General features: G+C 39.9%; 1 protein-coding gene across 1 annotated transcript in view; it reads left to right on the top strand.

Annotated features, from left to right (window-relative positions):
• The window catches only part of LOC149311851 (synapsin-3-like), a 245201-nt gene that overhangs the window by 200672 nt on the left and 25010 nt on the right, over window positions 1-19519 (top strand). The window contains exons 8-9 of the mRNA XM_089528061.1: window positions 16604-16746; window positions 19406-19480. Of these exons, the coding sequence (XP_089384187.1) occupies window positions 16604-16746; window positions 19406-19480 (218 nt within the window). The remainder of the gene's footprint in view (window positions 1-16603; window positions 16747-19405; window positions 19481-19519) is intronic.

Below are 19519 nucleotides of genomic sequence, written 5' to 3'. Positions count from 1 at the left end.
AATAGCTTCAATGCATAGCTTCATGTGCTGTCAGCTACTGTACTTTTTTATTCATTTGTCTGTGTAGCACATCAGTTTTCATGACCCTTTACAGATTACAAGAAGACAGATCCTTATGAGAGCCCAGGTGGCACAGTGGTAAAATGCTGGTACTGCAGCCATTCACAGCTACAAGATTGTAAATTCAATCCCAGGCAGGGCTCCAGGGTTCACTCAGCCTTGTATCCTTCCGTAGGTCACTGAAATAAGTACCCAGCTTATTGGAGACAATTAGTTTACACATTGTAAGCCACTTAGGAAGTGCTTAAGTGCACTGATAAGTGGTATAGAAATGTACTTGCTATTGTATTTGCTTGCTATTGCCCCAAGGAGCTTACAGTCTAAAATCAGATATAGTAAGAAGCAACTGAAAAAGGAAGTGGAATCAGCAGAAAATAGGGGAAGCTAATGTGATTATTTCAGGAACATATTCTTAAGCATAGTTGCATTCTTTATTACAGAAGGACATTCAATTTTAGAGATACATTACAGTCAGTCCTCCACATTTGTGGCTTTGATTTTTGCAGATTTGATTACTCACAGATTTGAGTAATATGCGCTCTCTAGGAATCTAGGTCCTCCAGCATGACTTTGCCAAATGTTGATCACAGAGTCGTGATGGAGGATCTCGAGATTCCTAGAGAATGCACTTATCTTGGCATTTGTACATCCTCCAGCATGATTCCATGGTCAGCTTCCATAGACCATAGAGTTGTGATGGAGGACCTAAAGACTCCTAGAGAGGTGCTTCCTCCAGTAAAAAATAGTGGCTTTTTATTTGTAGGTTTTTCACTTTCACATGGGTCCTGCACCACTAATCCCAGCAAGTATGGAAGGCCCATTGTATACAGAAATGAAAGGGGGTACAAAGAACCTAGCAGCACCTTTAAAACCAGCTGATCTATTTTAGCATGGGAAAATATGTTACACTTAAGGTGCTGCTCGATTCCTCTTCCTTGAAGCTGCCTTTTTTCTTTTTATGCTGTGAAAAACTAGCACAGCTATTTTGTTTTTGTTTGTTTTTTTACAAATTTTATTATTTAAAAAAAAACCTACATATTACACATATCACACATCTCGACATAAATTTACAAATGTACATCAAACAAACAACAACACACCACACAATTTTAACTTCCTGATGTTAAGGTTCACTAGTCTGTGATATTTCGTTGATCTTAATCATTAATACATTTGTATAGTGTAAATTTCTATATGCCATTTACTTTCTTGTATGCTAATAGTCTACATTATTCTTATCAACAGTAAATTTTACTCTGCCAAATACATGTCAACAATATATTCCTTGTTCATTTTTTCCTGTTTTACTCAATATATGAAGTTATCTATTTTCCTTTCATCTTTGACAAATTCTATTAATGGTATCCAATTTTTTCCCCGCCTATTCCAGTCTTTTTCTCTGATTAAACAAGTAAGCTTGTCCATTTCAAAGTAGGTCATCAGTTTCAAAAACCAATCATTCCAAGTCGTCTGGCTTTTCCTTTTCCAATGCGCAGCAAATACTGTGCGTGCCGCCGATATCATGTAAAACAAAAGTATACCATAGTTATTTTCTAATTTTGAATCCATAATCATATTATAACATTTCGGGTCTAATTTAAATTGATATCCTAATATGGTTTGAACTTTCCCATGGATCTCATTCCAATATTTTTTAGCAATTTCACAATTCCACCACATAGGTATGAGGGAGCCTGGCGCTTTTTCACATTTCCAACATGAAGGATTACTATGTTTATTGATTTTGGCAATTTTAGTAGGCGTAAGGTACCATCGATTTTGCATTTTGAAATCATTTTCCTTTATTTCTACACATACCATATGTTTTAGCCTATTTTTCCAAGTTTTTTCCCATTGTTCCAGGGGTATTGATTCATTTAAATCTTGGGCCCATTTAATCATTGTGGGTTTCACCGTTTCTTCAAGCATTTCCATTTAAAAAAAAAAAATTGTAAAATAGTGACACTTTTTTAGAGTTATTATGAAAAATAATTTTATCCACATCTTGCATGGTCAGATCTATTCCTGTTAACTTACTGTCTTGTGTGTATCTTTCTTTAATTTGCCTGTATAAGAACCAATTTATAGAGAGGCCATCTGCACCTAATTCTTCTTGTGATTTCAATTTTGGGACATTAGCGTCATTGTCAAGTTTGGTCAAGTCTTTATAATTTATCCATCGTATAGGAGATATCATATCCTTCTTGTGAAAAGCCTCATTTATTGAGGTCCAAAATGGTAGTTTTTTATAAATTAAAGATTTAAATTTAAGCCAAGCTTTAATAAGTGGTTTTCGAATACAATGATTAAGGAAGGCCTTGTTTACTTTGATTTTATCATAGAAAAGGTACGCATGTATTCCATAAATCAGATCAAATGTTTCTAAATTCAACAGTTCCACATTTTCCAGTTTAAACCATTCAATTAGCCAATCAAAGCAACAAGCATAAAAACAGGTTTTTAAACTTGGGAGACCCAAACCACCTCTTTTCCAATCATCCTGAATCTCACACGAGGTTTTTTTCTCGTCCCAAATAAATTTGCTGATTTCTCTGTTCCATTGCAAAAATGGTTTTTCATTTGAGATAATTGGGATGGATTGAAAAAGAAAAATAATCTTTGGTAATATGTTCATTTTAACCATAGCTATCTTTCCCAACCAGGATAGTCCTAGCTTTTTCCATCTTACAATATCATTTTTAATACTTTGCCAGGTTTGAACATAGTTGTTTTTAAAGAGATCCACATTTTTTGTAGTTAACCAGATTCCCAAATATTTTATTTTATTTTTAATTGTGTAATTTGATCTATCTTCTAATGAATCTCTATCTGCCTTATTTAAATTCATTGTCAATATGGATGTTTTTTCTTTGTTGACCACTAATCCAGATACCTCTCCAAATTGTGCTAAGATTTTATTTACATTAGATATATGTTCAATTGGATTCGACAATGTTAGTATTAAGTCATCCGCATATGTTTTTAATTTCATCTCGTTACCTTTAATTTTTATTCCATCAATATTCTTATCATTTCTGATGGTTGCAGTAAGTATTTCTAAAACTAGGATGAACAAAAGAGGGGAAAGTGGGCAACCCTGCCTGGTACCTTTAAAGATTCTATTTTTTTTTAATCTTTCTCCATTAATTACCAAACAAGTTTGTTGTTTCCTATATATTTGTTCAATCCATTCACAAAAATTATATCCCAATTCCATTCTTCTAATTACTTCATTTAAAAAGGACCAGTTAACACGATCAAACGCCTTTTCAAAATCCAAAAAGATCATAGCTAATTTTTTATCACTTCTTTTCTCATGGTAACTCTATAGTATTTATCAAGTATCTGATGTTGTCTTTCATTTTCCTCCCAGGCAAAAACCCTCTTTGATCTTGATTAACCCAAACTTTGAGGATCTTTTTTAATCTATTAGCTAATATGGATGTGAAAAGTTTGTAATCGGCATTTAGTAAAGCAATGGGGCGATAATTTTTTGGGTCCAAAACATCTTTTTCTTCTTTAGGGATTAGGGTAGTATTAGAATCCGACCAAGTTTCAGGAATTTGTCCGCTTATAATATTTAAGGTATTTTGTAAAGGAATTGCCAATTCATCTACATAAGTTTTATAGAATTCTGCCGGTAAACCAGCTGGACCTGTGGCTTTGCCATTTTTACTTTGATGTATTACATCTCTAACTTCTTGAAGACTTATTTCTTTATTTAATGCCTGGTTTTGTTCCTCTGATATCTTGGGAATATTTTTTCTTTCTAAATAATTTATAATTTTTGTTTCATCAATATGAGATTGCCGAAATAAATGATTATAATAATTAACAAAAATTTGACTAATTTCACTTTGCTTACTATATATATTCACATTATGTTTAATCTTTAATATTTGTCTCTTTTGAGTTTGTTTTCTCAGTCTATAGGCTAAAAGTTTGCCTGGTTTGTTAGCCGATTCAAAGTATCTTTGCTTTGTATATTTCATTTTTTTTATTCATCTGCTCAACTAAGAGTAAGGAGATCTGATTCTGTATTAATTTAATATCCTTTTCTATATCTTTGTCTCCTCTCTTAGCTAATAATTGTTTTTCTTTATTTTTAAATTGTTCTTGTAAATCTGTCAGTTTCCTATTCCTTTCTTTTTTCCTTTCTGCTCCTTTTTTTATATAGAAACCTCTTATAACTGGTTTCATTGCATCCCAGACTATATGAGTTTTGACCTCACCATTTAAATTTTCTTTGAAATAATTTTTTAGTTCTTTTTTGGCTTCTAACATAATAAATAATAATAATAAATAAAAGCTTTATTTATATACCGCCCTTCTAAAAAATCAGGGCGGTGTACAACATTTCACAATACAATACAATAATACAAACAATAAAATAAAAATACATTCAATTAAAATAACAGTAAAACAACTCCAGCCAGCTTGCCATTGCTGATGAGAAGAAGAGGAGGGAGGTGTTCGGAGCGCACATCAGGGGTATGCCTGCTTGAATAAAAAGGTCTTCAACCCCTTTTTAAACTGGGCCAGGGAGGTGGCTGAGCAGAGCTCAACGGGCAGAGAGTTCCAGAGGTTGGGGGCCGAGGTGGTAAAGGCCCTCCTAGAGGTGGAAACTAATCTGACCACTGGAACCCTTAACAATTGCTGCCCAGATGTTCTGAGTGTGCGGGGCGGATTGTATGGAGAGAGGCGGTCCTCTAGGTACCCTGGACCGAAGCCATTTAGGGCTTTATAGGTAATAACCAACACCTTGTATTGCGCCCGGAAGCGAATAGGCAGCCAGTGCAGATCCTTAAGCACTGGTGTTATATGACTGGCCCTGGACGTGCCAGTGACCAGTCGGGCTGCCATATTCTGCACTAGTTGCAGCTTCCGGGTATGGTACAAGGGTTGCCCCATGTAGAGCGCGTTGCAGAAATCCAAGCGAGAGGTTACCAGGGCGTGTACTACAGTTTCAAGGTCCCTCTGGCCCAGGTAGGGACGCAGCTGGCGTATCAGCCGAAGCTGGTAACAGGTGCTCCTGACCGTCACATCCACCTGAGATGTGAGGTGGAGCGACGAGTCAAGGAGCACCCCCAGACTGCGTACTGAGTCCTTCACAGGAAGCATGATCCCGTTCAGGACAGGTGGAACCACTGCCATCCCCGGGCCAGGAGAACCTATCATGAGCACCTCCGTTTTCTCTGGATTCAGGCTGAGTCTGTTTTCCCTCATCCAGCCCATTACCGACTCCAGACAGGCCACGAGAGGAGAGATGCCATCCCCGGTCACTGCATCAGTCGGAGACATAGAGAAGACTATTTGGGTGTCATCAGCGTACTGATAACCCCGCGCCCCATGTCTCCAGATGATCTCTCCCAGCGATTTCATGTAAATGTTAAAAAGCATGGGAGACAGAATGGCTCCTTGAGGGACCCCAGATGTAAGGGCCCTCTTATCGGAGCACACGTCTCCCAGCTGCACCATCTGGAACCTCCCAGAGAGGTAGGATTGGAACCACTGGAGCGCAGTGCCCCCGATTCCCACCTCTGCCAGGCGCTCCAGAAGGATACCATGGTCTATGGTATTGACAGCCGCTGAGATGTCTAAGAGCACTAACAGGGACACGCTACCCCTGTCCATGCCCAGACGGAGATCATCGACCAAGGCGACCATAGCAGTCTCAACCCCGTAGCCCACCCGAAAGCTGGTTTGAAATGGGTCTAGATAATCCGTTTCATCCAAGATCGATTGAAGCTGGATTGCAACCGCCCTCTCAATCACCTTCCCCAAAAATGGCAGTAGCGAAACTGGCTGATAATTATTATGCATCAGGGGGTCAAGGGAGGGCTTTTTAAGCAAAGGTTTTACTGTGGCCAATTTTAAGCTTGATGGAAATTGCCCATCCCTCAAGGATGTATTAATGATCCGGTGTAACAATGATCCTGTCATTGAAGTGGAATTGTATTAACACGAACCCCCATTAATACAAAATACCAGGACAATTTAAGTTCAATGATGAGACAATGACAGGATCAGTGCAATGTCATATGAAGGTCTTTCACAATGATCGTGGTCACTCACACTTCTCAGATGGGACAATGTCCGGATAAGCGCAACGTTATGTGAAAGTCTTTCCTGCAATTGTGTGGGAAGGACGGGACAAAGACGTCCTTTTTCCTTCTGATAATCTCCACTGACACTGGTTGTTGTAAGTAGCATGAACCTCCCCCTGCAAATAAACCTCACACACATAAATTCCTACTATACACAATCATACTTTATTGACAAGATAAAAGCAAATTCCAATTATACAGTAGAAAGATTTCCACTGCACCCAACTCAGTGCACCTGGAATTGCATTGGAACAGACTCCATTCTAAATAGTGTGTGTTGTGGTTTTGTTACCATAGGATTTATGGAAATATGGTGTAACATTGCCTGGGCCCTCCAGTAATTAGCATGTCTGGTCAGAATCAGAATGGCCTGTGTCACCATCCATTTGCTAGTATGGTACATTTATATTTGAGATTGTTACTGTTAATTGCTGTGAAGTTGACTTCGACTCACAGTGATCTTACATTACATACCACCTTTTCCCAGTTTGCAACTCAAGGCAGCTTCCAGCAGTCAAAACAATCATAGTTAAAAATTCATACTATACAAAAATTTAAAATGCAATTAAGCTATCAGAAAATTATTAAAAGGAAAAGAGCAAATACAAAATCCAGCACATTATAAACTGTCCTTTCCCCTTGAGCAGAGCTGCTGAAACAAAAAAGTCTTCACCTTCCTGTGGAAAGATAGCAAGGAGGGTGCCGTCTAACCTCTCAGGTAAGGGGATTCCAGAGCTTGGAATGACAGAAATGAGAGACCTTCAAGGAACCCTGTTACAGAGAGGAGGAGGAGAGAGGTAGCTGGGCAGTCATTGTAAGTGGTGACTGTTTAATTTCTTTTTAAACTCTAGGAAGAGTGTGCTTGTAGTCACATCTTCAGTGAGTCACATCTGTGAGTCACTAGGGGGTGGAGCTAGCAGACTAGCTCTATATTACTCCTCCCAGAGCCGCACACCTAATGACGCGCAAAATTTTAATTCTATTTTTATTTCATTTTTTTTCATCTAAGCAAATCTACAGCAGAGGCAGAGTTGATTGAGCTCACTGCCACAAATTGTTGAAACATCAGGAGCTTTAACGTTGGTGTTTTCTGGAGGATTCTTTTTTTCAGGAGAAAGCCCACAGTCCTGTTCCAGTAATTTCCTAAGACTTTTCAGTATGGACACTGATGGAACCACGGCAGTTACCTGCAACACTTGTGGGATGTTTGTCTTCTTGCCTACAGAAGTGGAGAACTTCACATGCCCCAAGTGCAAGTTGGTAGCCCTCTTGGAGGAGGAAGTGCAGCGGTTGGAGTCCAGAGTAGCTACACTTCAGCATATTAGGGAGCAGGAGGATTTCCTGAACATAACAGAACTAACAATCCTGGATGAATACAATGCAGAGGAAGATGCTGGAGCCGAGGAGGTCACTTCACATACACAGGAGGCAGACAGCTGGAGGAATGTCACACAGAGAAGTAGGCCAAGAAGGGATTGTTCAGGGAGCTTGCAGCTAGAGAATCTATTCGAAGCTCTTTCCCTTATCAAGGAGGATGAAGAAGAGCAGCATGGACAGACTTCAGGGACAGAGCAGGGGAGCCTGAGAGTCCCACCCAAGGGAACAGCCGCTGCTAAACCTCGTAGGAGGCGTGTGGTCATAGTGGGGGACTCCTTGCTGAGGGGTACAGAAGCAGTGATTTGTAGGCCTGACAAGATGTCTCAAGAGGTGTGTTGTCTTCCAGGGGCAAAGATCCATGATGTGACAGAGAGGCTGACAAGACTGGTCAAGCCTACTGACCAATACCCCTTCCTTTTGGTCCACGTGGGAACCAATGATACTGCAAGACACAGCCTGCAGAACACCAAAAGGGATTATGAGGCGCTTGGTAGGAAGCTGAAAGGAATGGATGTACAGGTTGTCATCTCGCCTCTTCTGCCAGTTGAAGGGCACGCACAGTCCAGGAAGGGAGAGGAAAATAGTGGATGTGAACAACTGGCTTTGCAGATGGTGCCGCCAAGAACGATTTGGATTCTTTGATCATGGGCTGCGGTTCCATGAGGAGGGACTTCTTGCAACGGTTGCATCTCACGCCAGTTGGAAGAAATGTTTTTGCCAACAGTCTCAAGAACTTGATCAGGAGGGCTTTAAACTGAGTTCTGTGGGGAAGGGAGACAATATTAAGGAAGGCGAAAGGGCTGGAGAAAATAGTCAACAGACATAGAGGAAACAAGAAAAAAAGTGCAAGGACCCAACAGTGGGAGGCAAAAAAACTTGCACAAGCAGCAAGTAAATGGGACCCGTGGTCTGTGATGTCTCTACACTAATGCACAGAGCATGGGAAATAAGCAAGGTGAACTTGAACTCCTAGTACAACAAAGCAAATATGATATAATAGGCCTCACTGAAACCTGGTGGGATGAGTCTCATGATTGGAATGTGGAAATAGAGGAGTATAAACTTTTTAAGAGAAATAGGCCAAACAGGAAAGGAGGAGGAATAGCACTATATGTCAGAGATATTTACACCAGTGAAGAGATCCAGGACATTAATCATGGAAGCCAGGTGGAGAGCATCTGGATAAAAATTAAAGGGGAGGGAAACAACAAGGATGTTATGGTAGGAGTCTACTACAGACCCCCAAGTCAGACTGAGGAATTGGATGATATCTTTCTAGAACAGATGACCACACAGTCAGAAAAGAGAGATGTAGTAGTAATGGGCGACTTCAACTATCCTGATATTTGCTGGAAGTCAAACTCAGCAAAATCCTCAAGGTCTAGTAAATTCCTCACTTGCCTGGAAGACAATTTCATGGTCCAAAAGGTGGAAGAGGCAACAAGGGGGTCAGCTATTTTAGATCTGATCCTAACCAACAAGGATGACTTGGTTAATGGGATGCAAGTGATAGAATCATTAGGTGGAAGTGACCATGTTCTCTTGGAGTTTGTTATACAATGGAAAGGAGAAGCCAGGCATAGTCAAACACGCATTCTAGACTTTAGGAGAGCGGATTTCAGTAAACTTAGAGAAGTATTGAGGGTGATCCCGTGGTCAGAAATACTAAAAGGGAAGAAAGTTCAGGACGGATGGGAGTTTCTCAAAAGAGAGATACTGAAGGCACAATTTCAAACAGTCTCAGTGAGAAAGAAAAACCGGAGGTGTCTCAAGAAACCAGGATGGATGACCAAGGAACTTTCAACCGAGCTAAGTTTGAAACGGAACATGTATAAGAAATGGAAAAAGGGGGAAATCACAAAAAAGGAATTCAAAGAAATAGCAGGCATGTGTAGGGGTAAAGTCAGAAAAGCTAAAGCGCAGAATGAACTCAGGCTTGCTAGAGAGGTTAAAAAGAATAAAAAGGGATTTTTTGGATATGTCCGCAGCAAAAGGAAGAAGAAGGAAATGGTAGGGCTACTGCATGGAAAAGATGGCAAAATGCTAACGGGGGACAGAGAAAAGGCAGAATTACTCAACACCTTCTTTGCCTCAGTCTTCTCAGAAAAGGCAAAGGGTGCACAACCTGAGGATAATGGATCAGAGGACAGAATAGGGGAATTTCAGCACAGAATAATTAAGCAGATAGTAGAGGAATACCTTGTTAATCTAAATGAATTTAAGTCTCCAGGACCAGATGAACTATATCCAAGGGTACTAAAAGAACTGGCAAATGTAATATCGGAGCCATTGGCAATCATATTTGAAAACTCCTGGAAAACAGGAGAAATCCCAGCAGACTGGAGGAGGGCAAACGTCGTCCCCATCTTCAAAAAGGGGGGAAAAGAGGATCCCAACAATTATCATCCAGTTAGTCTGACATCAATACCAGGAAAGATTCTGGAGCAGATCATTAAACAGAGAGTCTGTGAACATCTAGAAGGCAATGCCATAATCACAAAAAGTCAACATGAGTTTCAGAGAAACAAGTCATTCCAGACAAATCTGATCTCTTTCTTTGATAAAATTACCAGCTTGGTAGATGAAGGGAATGCTGTGGATATAATATATCTTGATTTCAGTAAGGCCTTTGACAAGGTTTCCCATGACATTCTTGCAAACAAGCTTGTAAAATGTGGGTTAGACAAAGTAACTGTTAAATGGATCTGTAATTGGTTGATCGGCCGAACCCAAAGGGTGCTCAACAATGGCTCTTTTTCAGCCTGGAGGGAAGTGACCAGTGGGGTCCCACAGGGCTCTGTCCTGGGCCCAGTGTTATTCAACATCTTTATCAATGACCTGGATGACAGAATTGGGAGCATACTTATCAAATTTGCAGATGACACCAAATTAGGAGGAATAGCTAATACTCCAGAGGACAGGATCAACATTCAAAATGATCTGAATAGACTAGAAAGCTGGGCCAAAGCTAACAAAATGAAATTCAACACAGAGAAATGTAAGGTACTGCACTTACAGCAGAAAAATGAAATGCACAGATATAGGATGGGGGACACCTGGCTGAATGAAACTACATGTGAAAGGGATCTGGGAGTCCAAGTAGACCACAAGTTGAACATGAGTCAACAGTGCGATGCGGCAGGTAAAAAGGCCAATGCAACTTTAGGCTGCATCAATAAAAGTATAGTGTCTAGATCAAGAGAAGTAGTAGTGCCACTGTATTCTGCTCTGGTCAGGCCCCACCTGGAATATTGTGTCCAGTTCTGGGCACCACAATTCAAAAAGGACATTGAGAAACTGGAGCGTGTCCAGAGGAGGGCGATTAAAATGGTGAAAGGTCTGGAAACCTTGCCCTATGAGGAACGATTCAGGGAGCTGGGGATGTTTAGCCTGGAGAAGAGAAGGTTAAGAGGTGATATGATAGCCCTGTTTAAATATTTGAAAGGATGTCATATTGAGGAGGGAGCAAGCTTGTTTTCTGCTGCTCCAGAGAACAGGACCCGGAACAATGGATGCAAGCTACAGGAAAAGAAATTCCACCTCAACATTAGGAAGAACTTCCTGACAGTAGGGGCTGTTCGACAGTGGAACAAACTCCCCCGGAGTGTAGTGGAGTCTCCTTCCTTGGAGGTCTTTAAGCAGAGGCTAGATGGCCATCTGCTGGGGATTCTTTGATCTGGATTTCCTGCATGGCAGCGGGTTGGACTGGATGGCCCTTGTGGTCTCTTCCAACTCTATGATTCTATGATTAACAGTCCAGAAAGCTCTTGCAAAAACTCAGGGCCATGGCTTCTTCAGCTGAGTCTATCCACCTGTAATGTGGTCTTCCTCTTTTGTTATGAGCCTAAATTGTACAAGGAAAGAAAGCGGACATTCAGCTGGATAGTAGCGCCTTTCTTCATGCCTTACTACATAATATCATAATTCTTCCGTTCTCACGAGACAGTCATAAAAATTAGTCTTTTCTCAAAGTGATTTTTCCAGCTAGGGGGGAAAAAAAAGATTCACTTTTACAGCCATCTCCTGCAAAAATAAAACTGAAGACCTATGGCATCGTGTGGTAAGGCACATAGAAATGTGCTTCTGTCCAGCTGAACTTCCACTTTCTTTCCTTGCATGATAAGCTCCTTACTCCCTTTCACTTTGTCAAGCATTATTAAACAGATAACATAATAGTAAAAAAATGGTTGCGTGTGTTAATGTACTGAAGGTAAAAATGTTCAGATGTGGCAATGGTTGCAGAAGCCTAAATTGGCTACAGCTGGAGTCCAGAGCAGCAGCCGGATGCTCAAGGTCAGTTGAGCTGGACTAAATGTAAATATGCTATGTCTTCAGTCTGAAGAGGGATTGGTGTCTATGGTGCATAGCAACTTGTATTGGAAGAGTCTGGGCTAAGTGGTTGCCTCATGGTAATTCTGTATATAAGCAAAAACGCTGTGCTGTGGGATTGTGGGAGTTTGAGATAGTATGGTGTGTCAGTTGGTAAGAGATTTTGTATAGTAGTGACTAGCTCGTGTTTATTTGAAACAAAGTAATAAAGCCCTCTAAGGAGTGAACTGCTGAAGAGAGATTCTTTGATCTAGCAGCTGTTTCTCCAGGCATTGTTCCAAGCAAGCCAAAAGCTTGTGTTTGGAGCTTTGCTCTGTTCCTGTGTTGGAGAGATAACTGGCGTCTTCATCCATTTGCCATCAGACCAGAATCACAGGTGAGATTCATCACCCAAATATCAACAGAATGTTCGACTAGGACACTGGGAGAACAGGGTTTGAATCCCTACTCAGCCATTGAAACCTACTAGGTGACCTTGGAAAAGACACATTTTCTCAGTCTCAGAAACCCCAGTGATATTGGGGTAAGGCCAAAGGGTTGCCAAAAGTTGGAAATAACTTGAAAGTACACAACAACAACAACAACAACAACAACAAGAGCTAGCCGGATGTAGTCTAACCATTAAAACAGAGGCCTCGGTGGGTAGATATGGAGATGAGGATACCTGAAGCAATCTTCGCATCTTCCTTCTCAAAACAGGAATACACTGCCAGTTAGTCTCACTGGAGCATACTTGCACAGCCTGGGTACATATTTTTTATTTTCTAGTGAAAGCTTTTTTACAATGTATTTCAAAGGCATGTGCTGCCCAGATATTTCATTTAACTGTGCTGGTAAAACTATACTTGTTATAGTCAGACTACCCCAATTCAAAATTTCTTCCTACAGAAACTGAGAGCCTGGCTAGCCTAGGGCAACTCACCAGCTAACAGCCTAATCTCCTTCACAGGATTGTTGTGAGGATAAAATAAGGCAACTCCATGTGTTGAGTTCTCTTAGCTTCTTAGATGAAGGTTGGCCATCATTGTAATAAATCAAAATGCAGCTTCTATTTTGTGCTCCCCTTCCTTTGCCTTTCTGAGAAACTGCCTTTTTAACTTCCTTGCCTGTGCCTCATGTCCCATAGATAGATCATCAAGTGCAAGATTTTGTAGAGGCATTCTGCCAAAGTGCTGCAAGATTTATGATATCTATGAAGTATATGTAATTTAAATAGGCCAGACATAAATACAAGAACATGCTGTGTTGTGTGTGTTTTGTTTTTTTTAAAAAAACACAACACTCTATCTCTGCAGTAATCTGAACTCTAAATAAACTCTTGTTGACTTCAGTATGGTCATTACTTGACTTATTTCCACAGAGCAGTTACACATATCAGTGGGTAGTAACTCACAGATGATCAAAATTTCCAGATGAGGCAAAACACAATGCAGAATAGGGAGCCCACACAGTGGTGCTGTGGTAAAGGCTATGTGTCTAGGCTGTGGCTTGAGGTCTGAGATGTCTCCATAGACCCTAGAACTGCTTTTTTTAAATTTTATTGAATATAAAAAAAATAACACAAGAAATACATTTACAAAATCCCTAGAACTGCTTTTTAACATGGAGGGACTCAACATAGGCAGACAGATCATTATTAATTCTGCCTACTTGTAGCTACTTTGTTTTTTAACAAAATAGTGAAAACACAGAATCTATTACATACAAATAACAGCCACCACCAGCAACTGAAGCAGAAAACTGTGAAAGCAAAGGAAAAACAATGAAATATTACAAAACAGAATAAATATAAAAAATGCAATTAATATATCAAGCAATGGAGAAACTTATGTAAGACCCTATTAAGTGAATGCAGAGATGCCTATATGCTCAGTCACATCTGTAGAGGTATGTTAGAAAACAGAGGATCACATACATAATATTTTCAAAATAAAATGTGAAAATATGTACAGAATCAGGGCAGAGTCAGGAGGGTGACAAATCACTTCTTCCACCCGTTATCATTCAGTCATCTTAAAATATGAAGACTCTAGAAAGAATAATGTGTGTTTCAGAAGTCCCCCTTCCTGTATTCAGCAAAGTTTACCCCCAAGTATGTATAGGATAGATTGCATACTGCCTTAGTTGTTCATTGGAAGCTCAACTACATTGGTTGTTTTGTATGTATGTTGCTTGATTATTGAGTACACTTCTGATAATTCCTGGGAGGACTCAACTACATATGAGTCTTAGTTGTCCAGTTTACCTCATTATTTTATGGAGGGTTCAGTCTCCTCCCAGTTTAATACTGGGGGATGGAGCACCCCTGTTGCAAGGTTCATGACTTTCTTTAAAATGAAGAATGTTAGGCAATTCCAGAGTCTGTGTTATAGGTGTGGTACCAGGGTGGATAATAACATGTTCTCAAATGAGTTATTGTTCTCAGCATTCCCCCAAACTTCAATATACAAATCAAGACTGACTCATCATGACTAACTGTGGACTTAGTGCTTTCCTTGTCAACCATCTGTCCATTCCAGAAAATAATTGGCCTAACAGATAAGGCAGAATACAGTTTAGATCAGATGACTGTAGGGACCTGAATTTGGATGCACTTGTATATAAGAGAGTCTCTTCTTATGATTAAATTATTCCCTTTTAGGGATGGACAATATGTATTTATTTGTATTTACAGGTGTAGCTCAAGATGTGTGCCTAATATAAGCTACTTTTTACAAGGTTTTTTTTTACATCCACTCAGCTCCTTTCCCCTCCTTGATCCCTGTTTAGCTGGATGTTTTTCAGCAGCAGTGACATAGGGAGGATGGTGAAGGACAGCTGAAGAAATACAGGCTTTCAGTGCTGTGTTGCAGCAGTGGGTGTGTAGTTAACAATGTGATAAAACTCAAGCTGAGAAAGAGCAGGATTCTGCTTCATCCAATCCTACTGTAGTTGTGTGTGAGCAGCAGTGTGCAAAAAGTAAAGGATGGGCACACCACAAGGGTGAGGAAGAGAACAGGGGAAATGGGAAACCAACAGGGAGAATCAATGGCAGTGAACAAGAAGCTATTGAGACACAGCCCAACAGCACAAAATGAAGCAAGAGAGAAACAGGAGAGTAACTGGTGTAAGCAGCTGTATGCAGCTGTGTGCAGGAAGCAACTAAGGGGCTCACTATAAGGGTGAAAAGTGAGGCAAGGAACGGAGTAGAATAGATTGGCAAGCAAGCAGTGTGAGCAGAAGAGTATAAGAAGCAAGGGAGGAGTGCTGTACTGGTGTGAAGTGAAATTAGGAAGTGAGCAGGAGGAAAGGGATGACAGAGAGGGGAAAGGATAGGATGTTGCCTGAGAGTTGCAGTAGGAAGGAACGAGGAGCAAGTGAAGCAGGCCTGAGGGGGCAAGGTTCAAGAGAAGGAGATGTGGATGTCAGAAGGTGAGGAAATAGGATAAGAGAGGAGCAGCATAGTGCAAAGAAAAAGAGAGGAAAGTCACATCAACAGAAGTATAGTGTCTAGATTGATGGAAGAAATATCTATTCTTTTTTGGTCAGGCCCCACCTGGAATACTTTGTCCAGTTCTGGGCACCACAGTTCAAAAGAGACATTGACAAGCTGGAGCATGTCCAGAAGAGGATGACCAAAATGGTGAAAGTTCTGGAAACCATGCCCTATGAAGAGCAAATTAGGGAGCTGGGTGTGTTTAGCCTAGAGAAGAGAAGGTTAGGAGGTGATATGATAGCCCTGTTTAAATATTTGAATAGCCTTTTGAGGATGGAGCAAGCTTGTTTTCTGCAGCTCCAGAGAATCTGACCCAGAGCAATAGATTCAAGCTACAGGAAAAGAGGTTCCATCTCAACATTAGGAAGTACTTCCTGATAATAAGAGCTGTTTGACAGTGGAACACACTGCCTTGAAGGGTGATGGAGTCTCCTTCTTTGGAGGTTTTTAAACAGAGGCTAGATGGCCATATGTTGGGAATGCTTTGATTGACTATTCCTGCATGGCAGGGGGTTGGACTGGATAGCCCTTGGGGTCTATTCCAACTCTATGATTCTATGGGGTAGGTGCTTGATGTGCATCTTCAGATTTTTGGGATACTGAATCAAAAATCATTGAGCAAAAAAAAAGAAAAGGTAAAGTTCTTTTTGGTGGACTAATTCCACATTTATTTGTTTTTGGAGTATGTTATGGGCATATGAACTATTTACTCACACATATGCCCTACTAAGTTAAAAGTTCATAAGAGAGGAATACCATTTCCCTCTACAGTGTAAAGTCTATCAAGGAAACAAAACAGCAGTGGCAAAGGTGAGTATATACAAAGGACTTCTTGTATATTTTCATGGATCTGTAGCTTTTTGCCATCAGTGAAAAGGTGATGGCAAAAAATGATGACTTGATGAAAATACTGTTAGAAGTGTCTGTGCATGGCAAAAATCTTAATATTGTTGCTGGGTTTTTTAATTATTATTATTTCTACAAATATGTAAGATGGAGCCATGGCAGTTAAAGTGATGTCAAACTGCATTACCTCTACAGTGTAAATGCTCCCTTGGCTGCAATGGTGGACAAATAACTTGACTTCTATCCCCAACATTTGCACTGAGATGATTTGTACATCTGAGAGATCCTTTTAATATACACTCCTTCATCAGTCATCCTGTGCATGTATGTTTGTGTGTCTCATGTTGATGTTGCAACTTCTTACCTCATATATTTCTTTCCATTTTGTGTGTTTGCATCTTTTTCAAAGGTAAAAATTGAGAACCAGCACGACTTCCAAGATATTGTAAGCGTGGTAGCCATGGCCAAAACATACGTCACAACAGAGACTTTCATCGACTCCAAATACGATATCAGAATCCAGAAAATCGGGAACAATTACAAAGCCTACATGTGAGTTTGCCATAGATTTTGGGCCTAATAAGGTTTTTTGTTTGAAAAAAACATCATTGGTGTTCTATGATTAAACAAGATATTATGGTCTACTGAAATGGCTGTTAAGTGGCAGCCTAGATCAGTATGTTATAGAAGGTAAAACTTTAAATTTGAAAAAATAACATTGGCTATTGCTGCCTTGGTACATATGATAACTAAAGTAATAGTTAGGGTTGGAGCTATAAAGTAGCAGCTGGGACTTTGGGACTAGGCAGCTGGTAAGACATTGCAACAGCTACAGAAAGGAGCAGCTGATGATTTTACCAATTAATGGGCTAGTTATTGAGACCTGAGCTGCAGAGATCAATGCAACACACTGGTGGAGTAATTAATGTACTGTGGTTATATCGGATACTGGGAGAAAGTTAATTGGACTTTCTTGAATAAATCTTGTTTGTTTTCACTTTTTTCCTGAAATTCTTTTGTTCCATCTATCTGTCCCCCATTCCCCACATTTTTGCCTCTTCTTCAGGTCTTCTTAAAGCCATAAACTTTTACATTTTGCAGCTTGCCATCTCTATTTGAGGCACTATGAAAAATTAAAATTCATGTCCATTGATTCTGGAAATTCCTAATAACTAGTTAATGCCTTCTAGTGGAAACTGGTACTAGAAATCCAATAAAAAGCAAAAATTACACTGAAGTTCACAAGGCTTTGCAAATGCAATATAAAAAAAATAGGTTTACGTTTGTGAATATTAATCAAAGTACCACTAAGCATCTTCTGGTACCTTACAGACTGACATGTATTATTTGACATAATCTTTCATGGACTGTTAGCTACAGTCCATGAAAGCATATCCCAAATGAAACATGTCAGTTTTTAACGTGCCACAAGACCATGCTTTTTTCCTGCAACAGACTAGCAAAAGCTCTCCCTCTGAAAAGAACATCCAAATATCTGTCTGAGTAACAAAAAAATTCATGTCAGAAAAGAATTTTTGGAGCAATCATCCCAATAACTTATATAACCACATATAGTATTTTTTCATGTTAACTGTTGAAAAGATCACTACAACATTTAACACAGTTGTACAAAAGGGTAAAGGCAAATGTTTTACAATGGCCAATGTCATTGAGATACTGCAAGCCACCTATTATATTACGCAGAATATTTAGTCCGGTAGAATGGAAGGAAACCATTATCAACTATCATAAGAGGCTGTTGTCAGACAGCTTGCATATTCATTCAACAAACAGATGGGCAAATGAAACAGCATTACTTTAAACTGTTGTTTCTTTCACAAACCACAGATGTGCATACTTTATGCACATCTGGTTAGTTGAAGGAAATGAAGCCAAATCTGTGTAGTATTTTTTTCTTGAGAAAATTTATGCAGGGAAAATGTATGAAAACTAAAGTTTAATTCAGTTGATGCCATCTCCTTTTGTAAAATGGTTCTAGAACAATAACAACTTTGTTCAGGGGATTAAAGTATGATTATTTCCTGTCAGTGCAGAGTTACAAAATGGAATGGTCGCTGTAATTAAGGGATTTTTGTTACGTATTATTGCATTCCTAATGCACTAAAAATATCTGTGCTGCTCAAGGCAAATTGCATTAGTCTTAACTGAATGCTGCGAAAATGCAAAGAAATGTTATTTTACAGCTGATTTTGAAAGGAAAACTCTCCAACTATAAGAATATAAAAAAAAATACTTTGTTTGAAGGGGCTGATAGTCTGTATCATGTCAGGAAAAGAAACTGGAACCAGAATTTTGCAAATGGACTCTGGAATGCTCCAGGCTTTGTGGCAGCTTGCTTTCTTCTCCTGTTATTCTGTGACACAGATCAGAAGCTGTTCAGCAGGGATCTGTAAGATCTAACAATCACATTGACTTATCATACAGCTGGGTCATGCTTTATAATGTGGCATTCTTCCTGAATCCAAAACTCTGAAGTCCATGTTTGCCAGCAGCACTAGCACCATGCACAGACAGACACTAACAGCTAGTTATGAGAAAACTAGCTAGTTATAAGAAACCCTTTTAATAACTCTGGGGGAGTCATCAGGAAAAACTAGTGGGTGGCTTTTGTCCCATTGACTCTACAGTGGCAGATCTATATTTCCACCACAATAGAACGTAGACTCAATGAAAGCCAGTGTTTTGCTTTTCCTCAGTGTTTGGCTCCGAATGCCTCTTTTTTTCAGTCCACTCTAAAGCCCACTGATGTCTGTGGGAAGCTTTCTCTTGGCTTTTCTGGCATGGGGTTTTCTGCGCAGTTTAAATTCTACAGTGTAGAGTGCAAGGTTAATTATTCCACCGGCTTTTCACAGACATTTCTAACTGTACAAAAGCTGACATGCCCAGAAGAGAGTTCATAAGGCCAGTAAAAGAATGCCCAGCCAGCTTCTGGATAAAGATGTAACTAGGTGGGAGGATGCCAGCACTCAGGGGGAAGTTCCTTCCCAGCATATGGATGGAGTTACAAATTCATTGGGCCATCTGAAATGGTTAAGAGCACTGAGCATAGTAGGGCTTAGAAAAAGATTGCCTGCCAACACACACACTGTCCCGCTCCCTTTATTTTCCCCCTTCTTTCTTGAATTTGGAGAGGAAATTGCTATGTTTAGGGGGGCTGATTGTTTTCATGTGGCTTGTTTGTTTTTCCCAGGAGGACATCGATCTCTGGAAACTGGAAGGCAAATACAGGTTCTGCTATGTTGGAGCAGATTGCCATGACTGAGAGGTAATGAATAGAAGAACTACAGCCAATAGTGCAACCTTT

The sequence above is a fragment of the Sceloporus occidentalis genome, unplaced genomic scaffold, assembly GCF_023333645.1.
Source record: "Sceloporus occidentalis isolate IW3139 unplaced genomic scaffold, rSceOcc1.0.p SCAF_5, whole genome shotgun sequence".
NCBI classification, from domain to species: domain Eukaryota; kingdom Metazoa; phylum Chordata; class Lepidosauria; order Squamata; family Phrynosomatidae; genus Sceloporus; species Sceloporus occidentalis.
The sequence above is the reverse complement of the archived record's forward strand: the minus strand, read 5'-3'. Positions and strand labels throughout refer to the sequence as shown.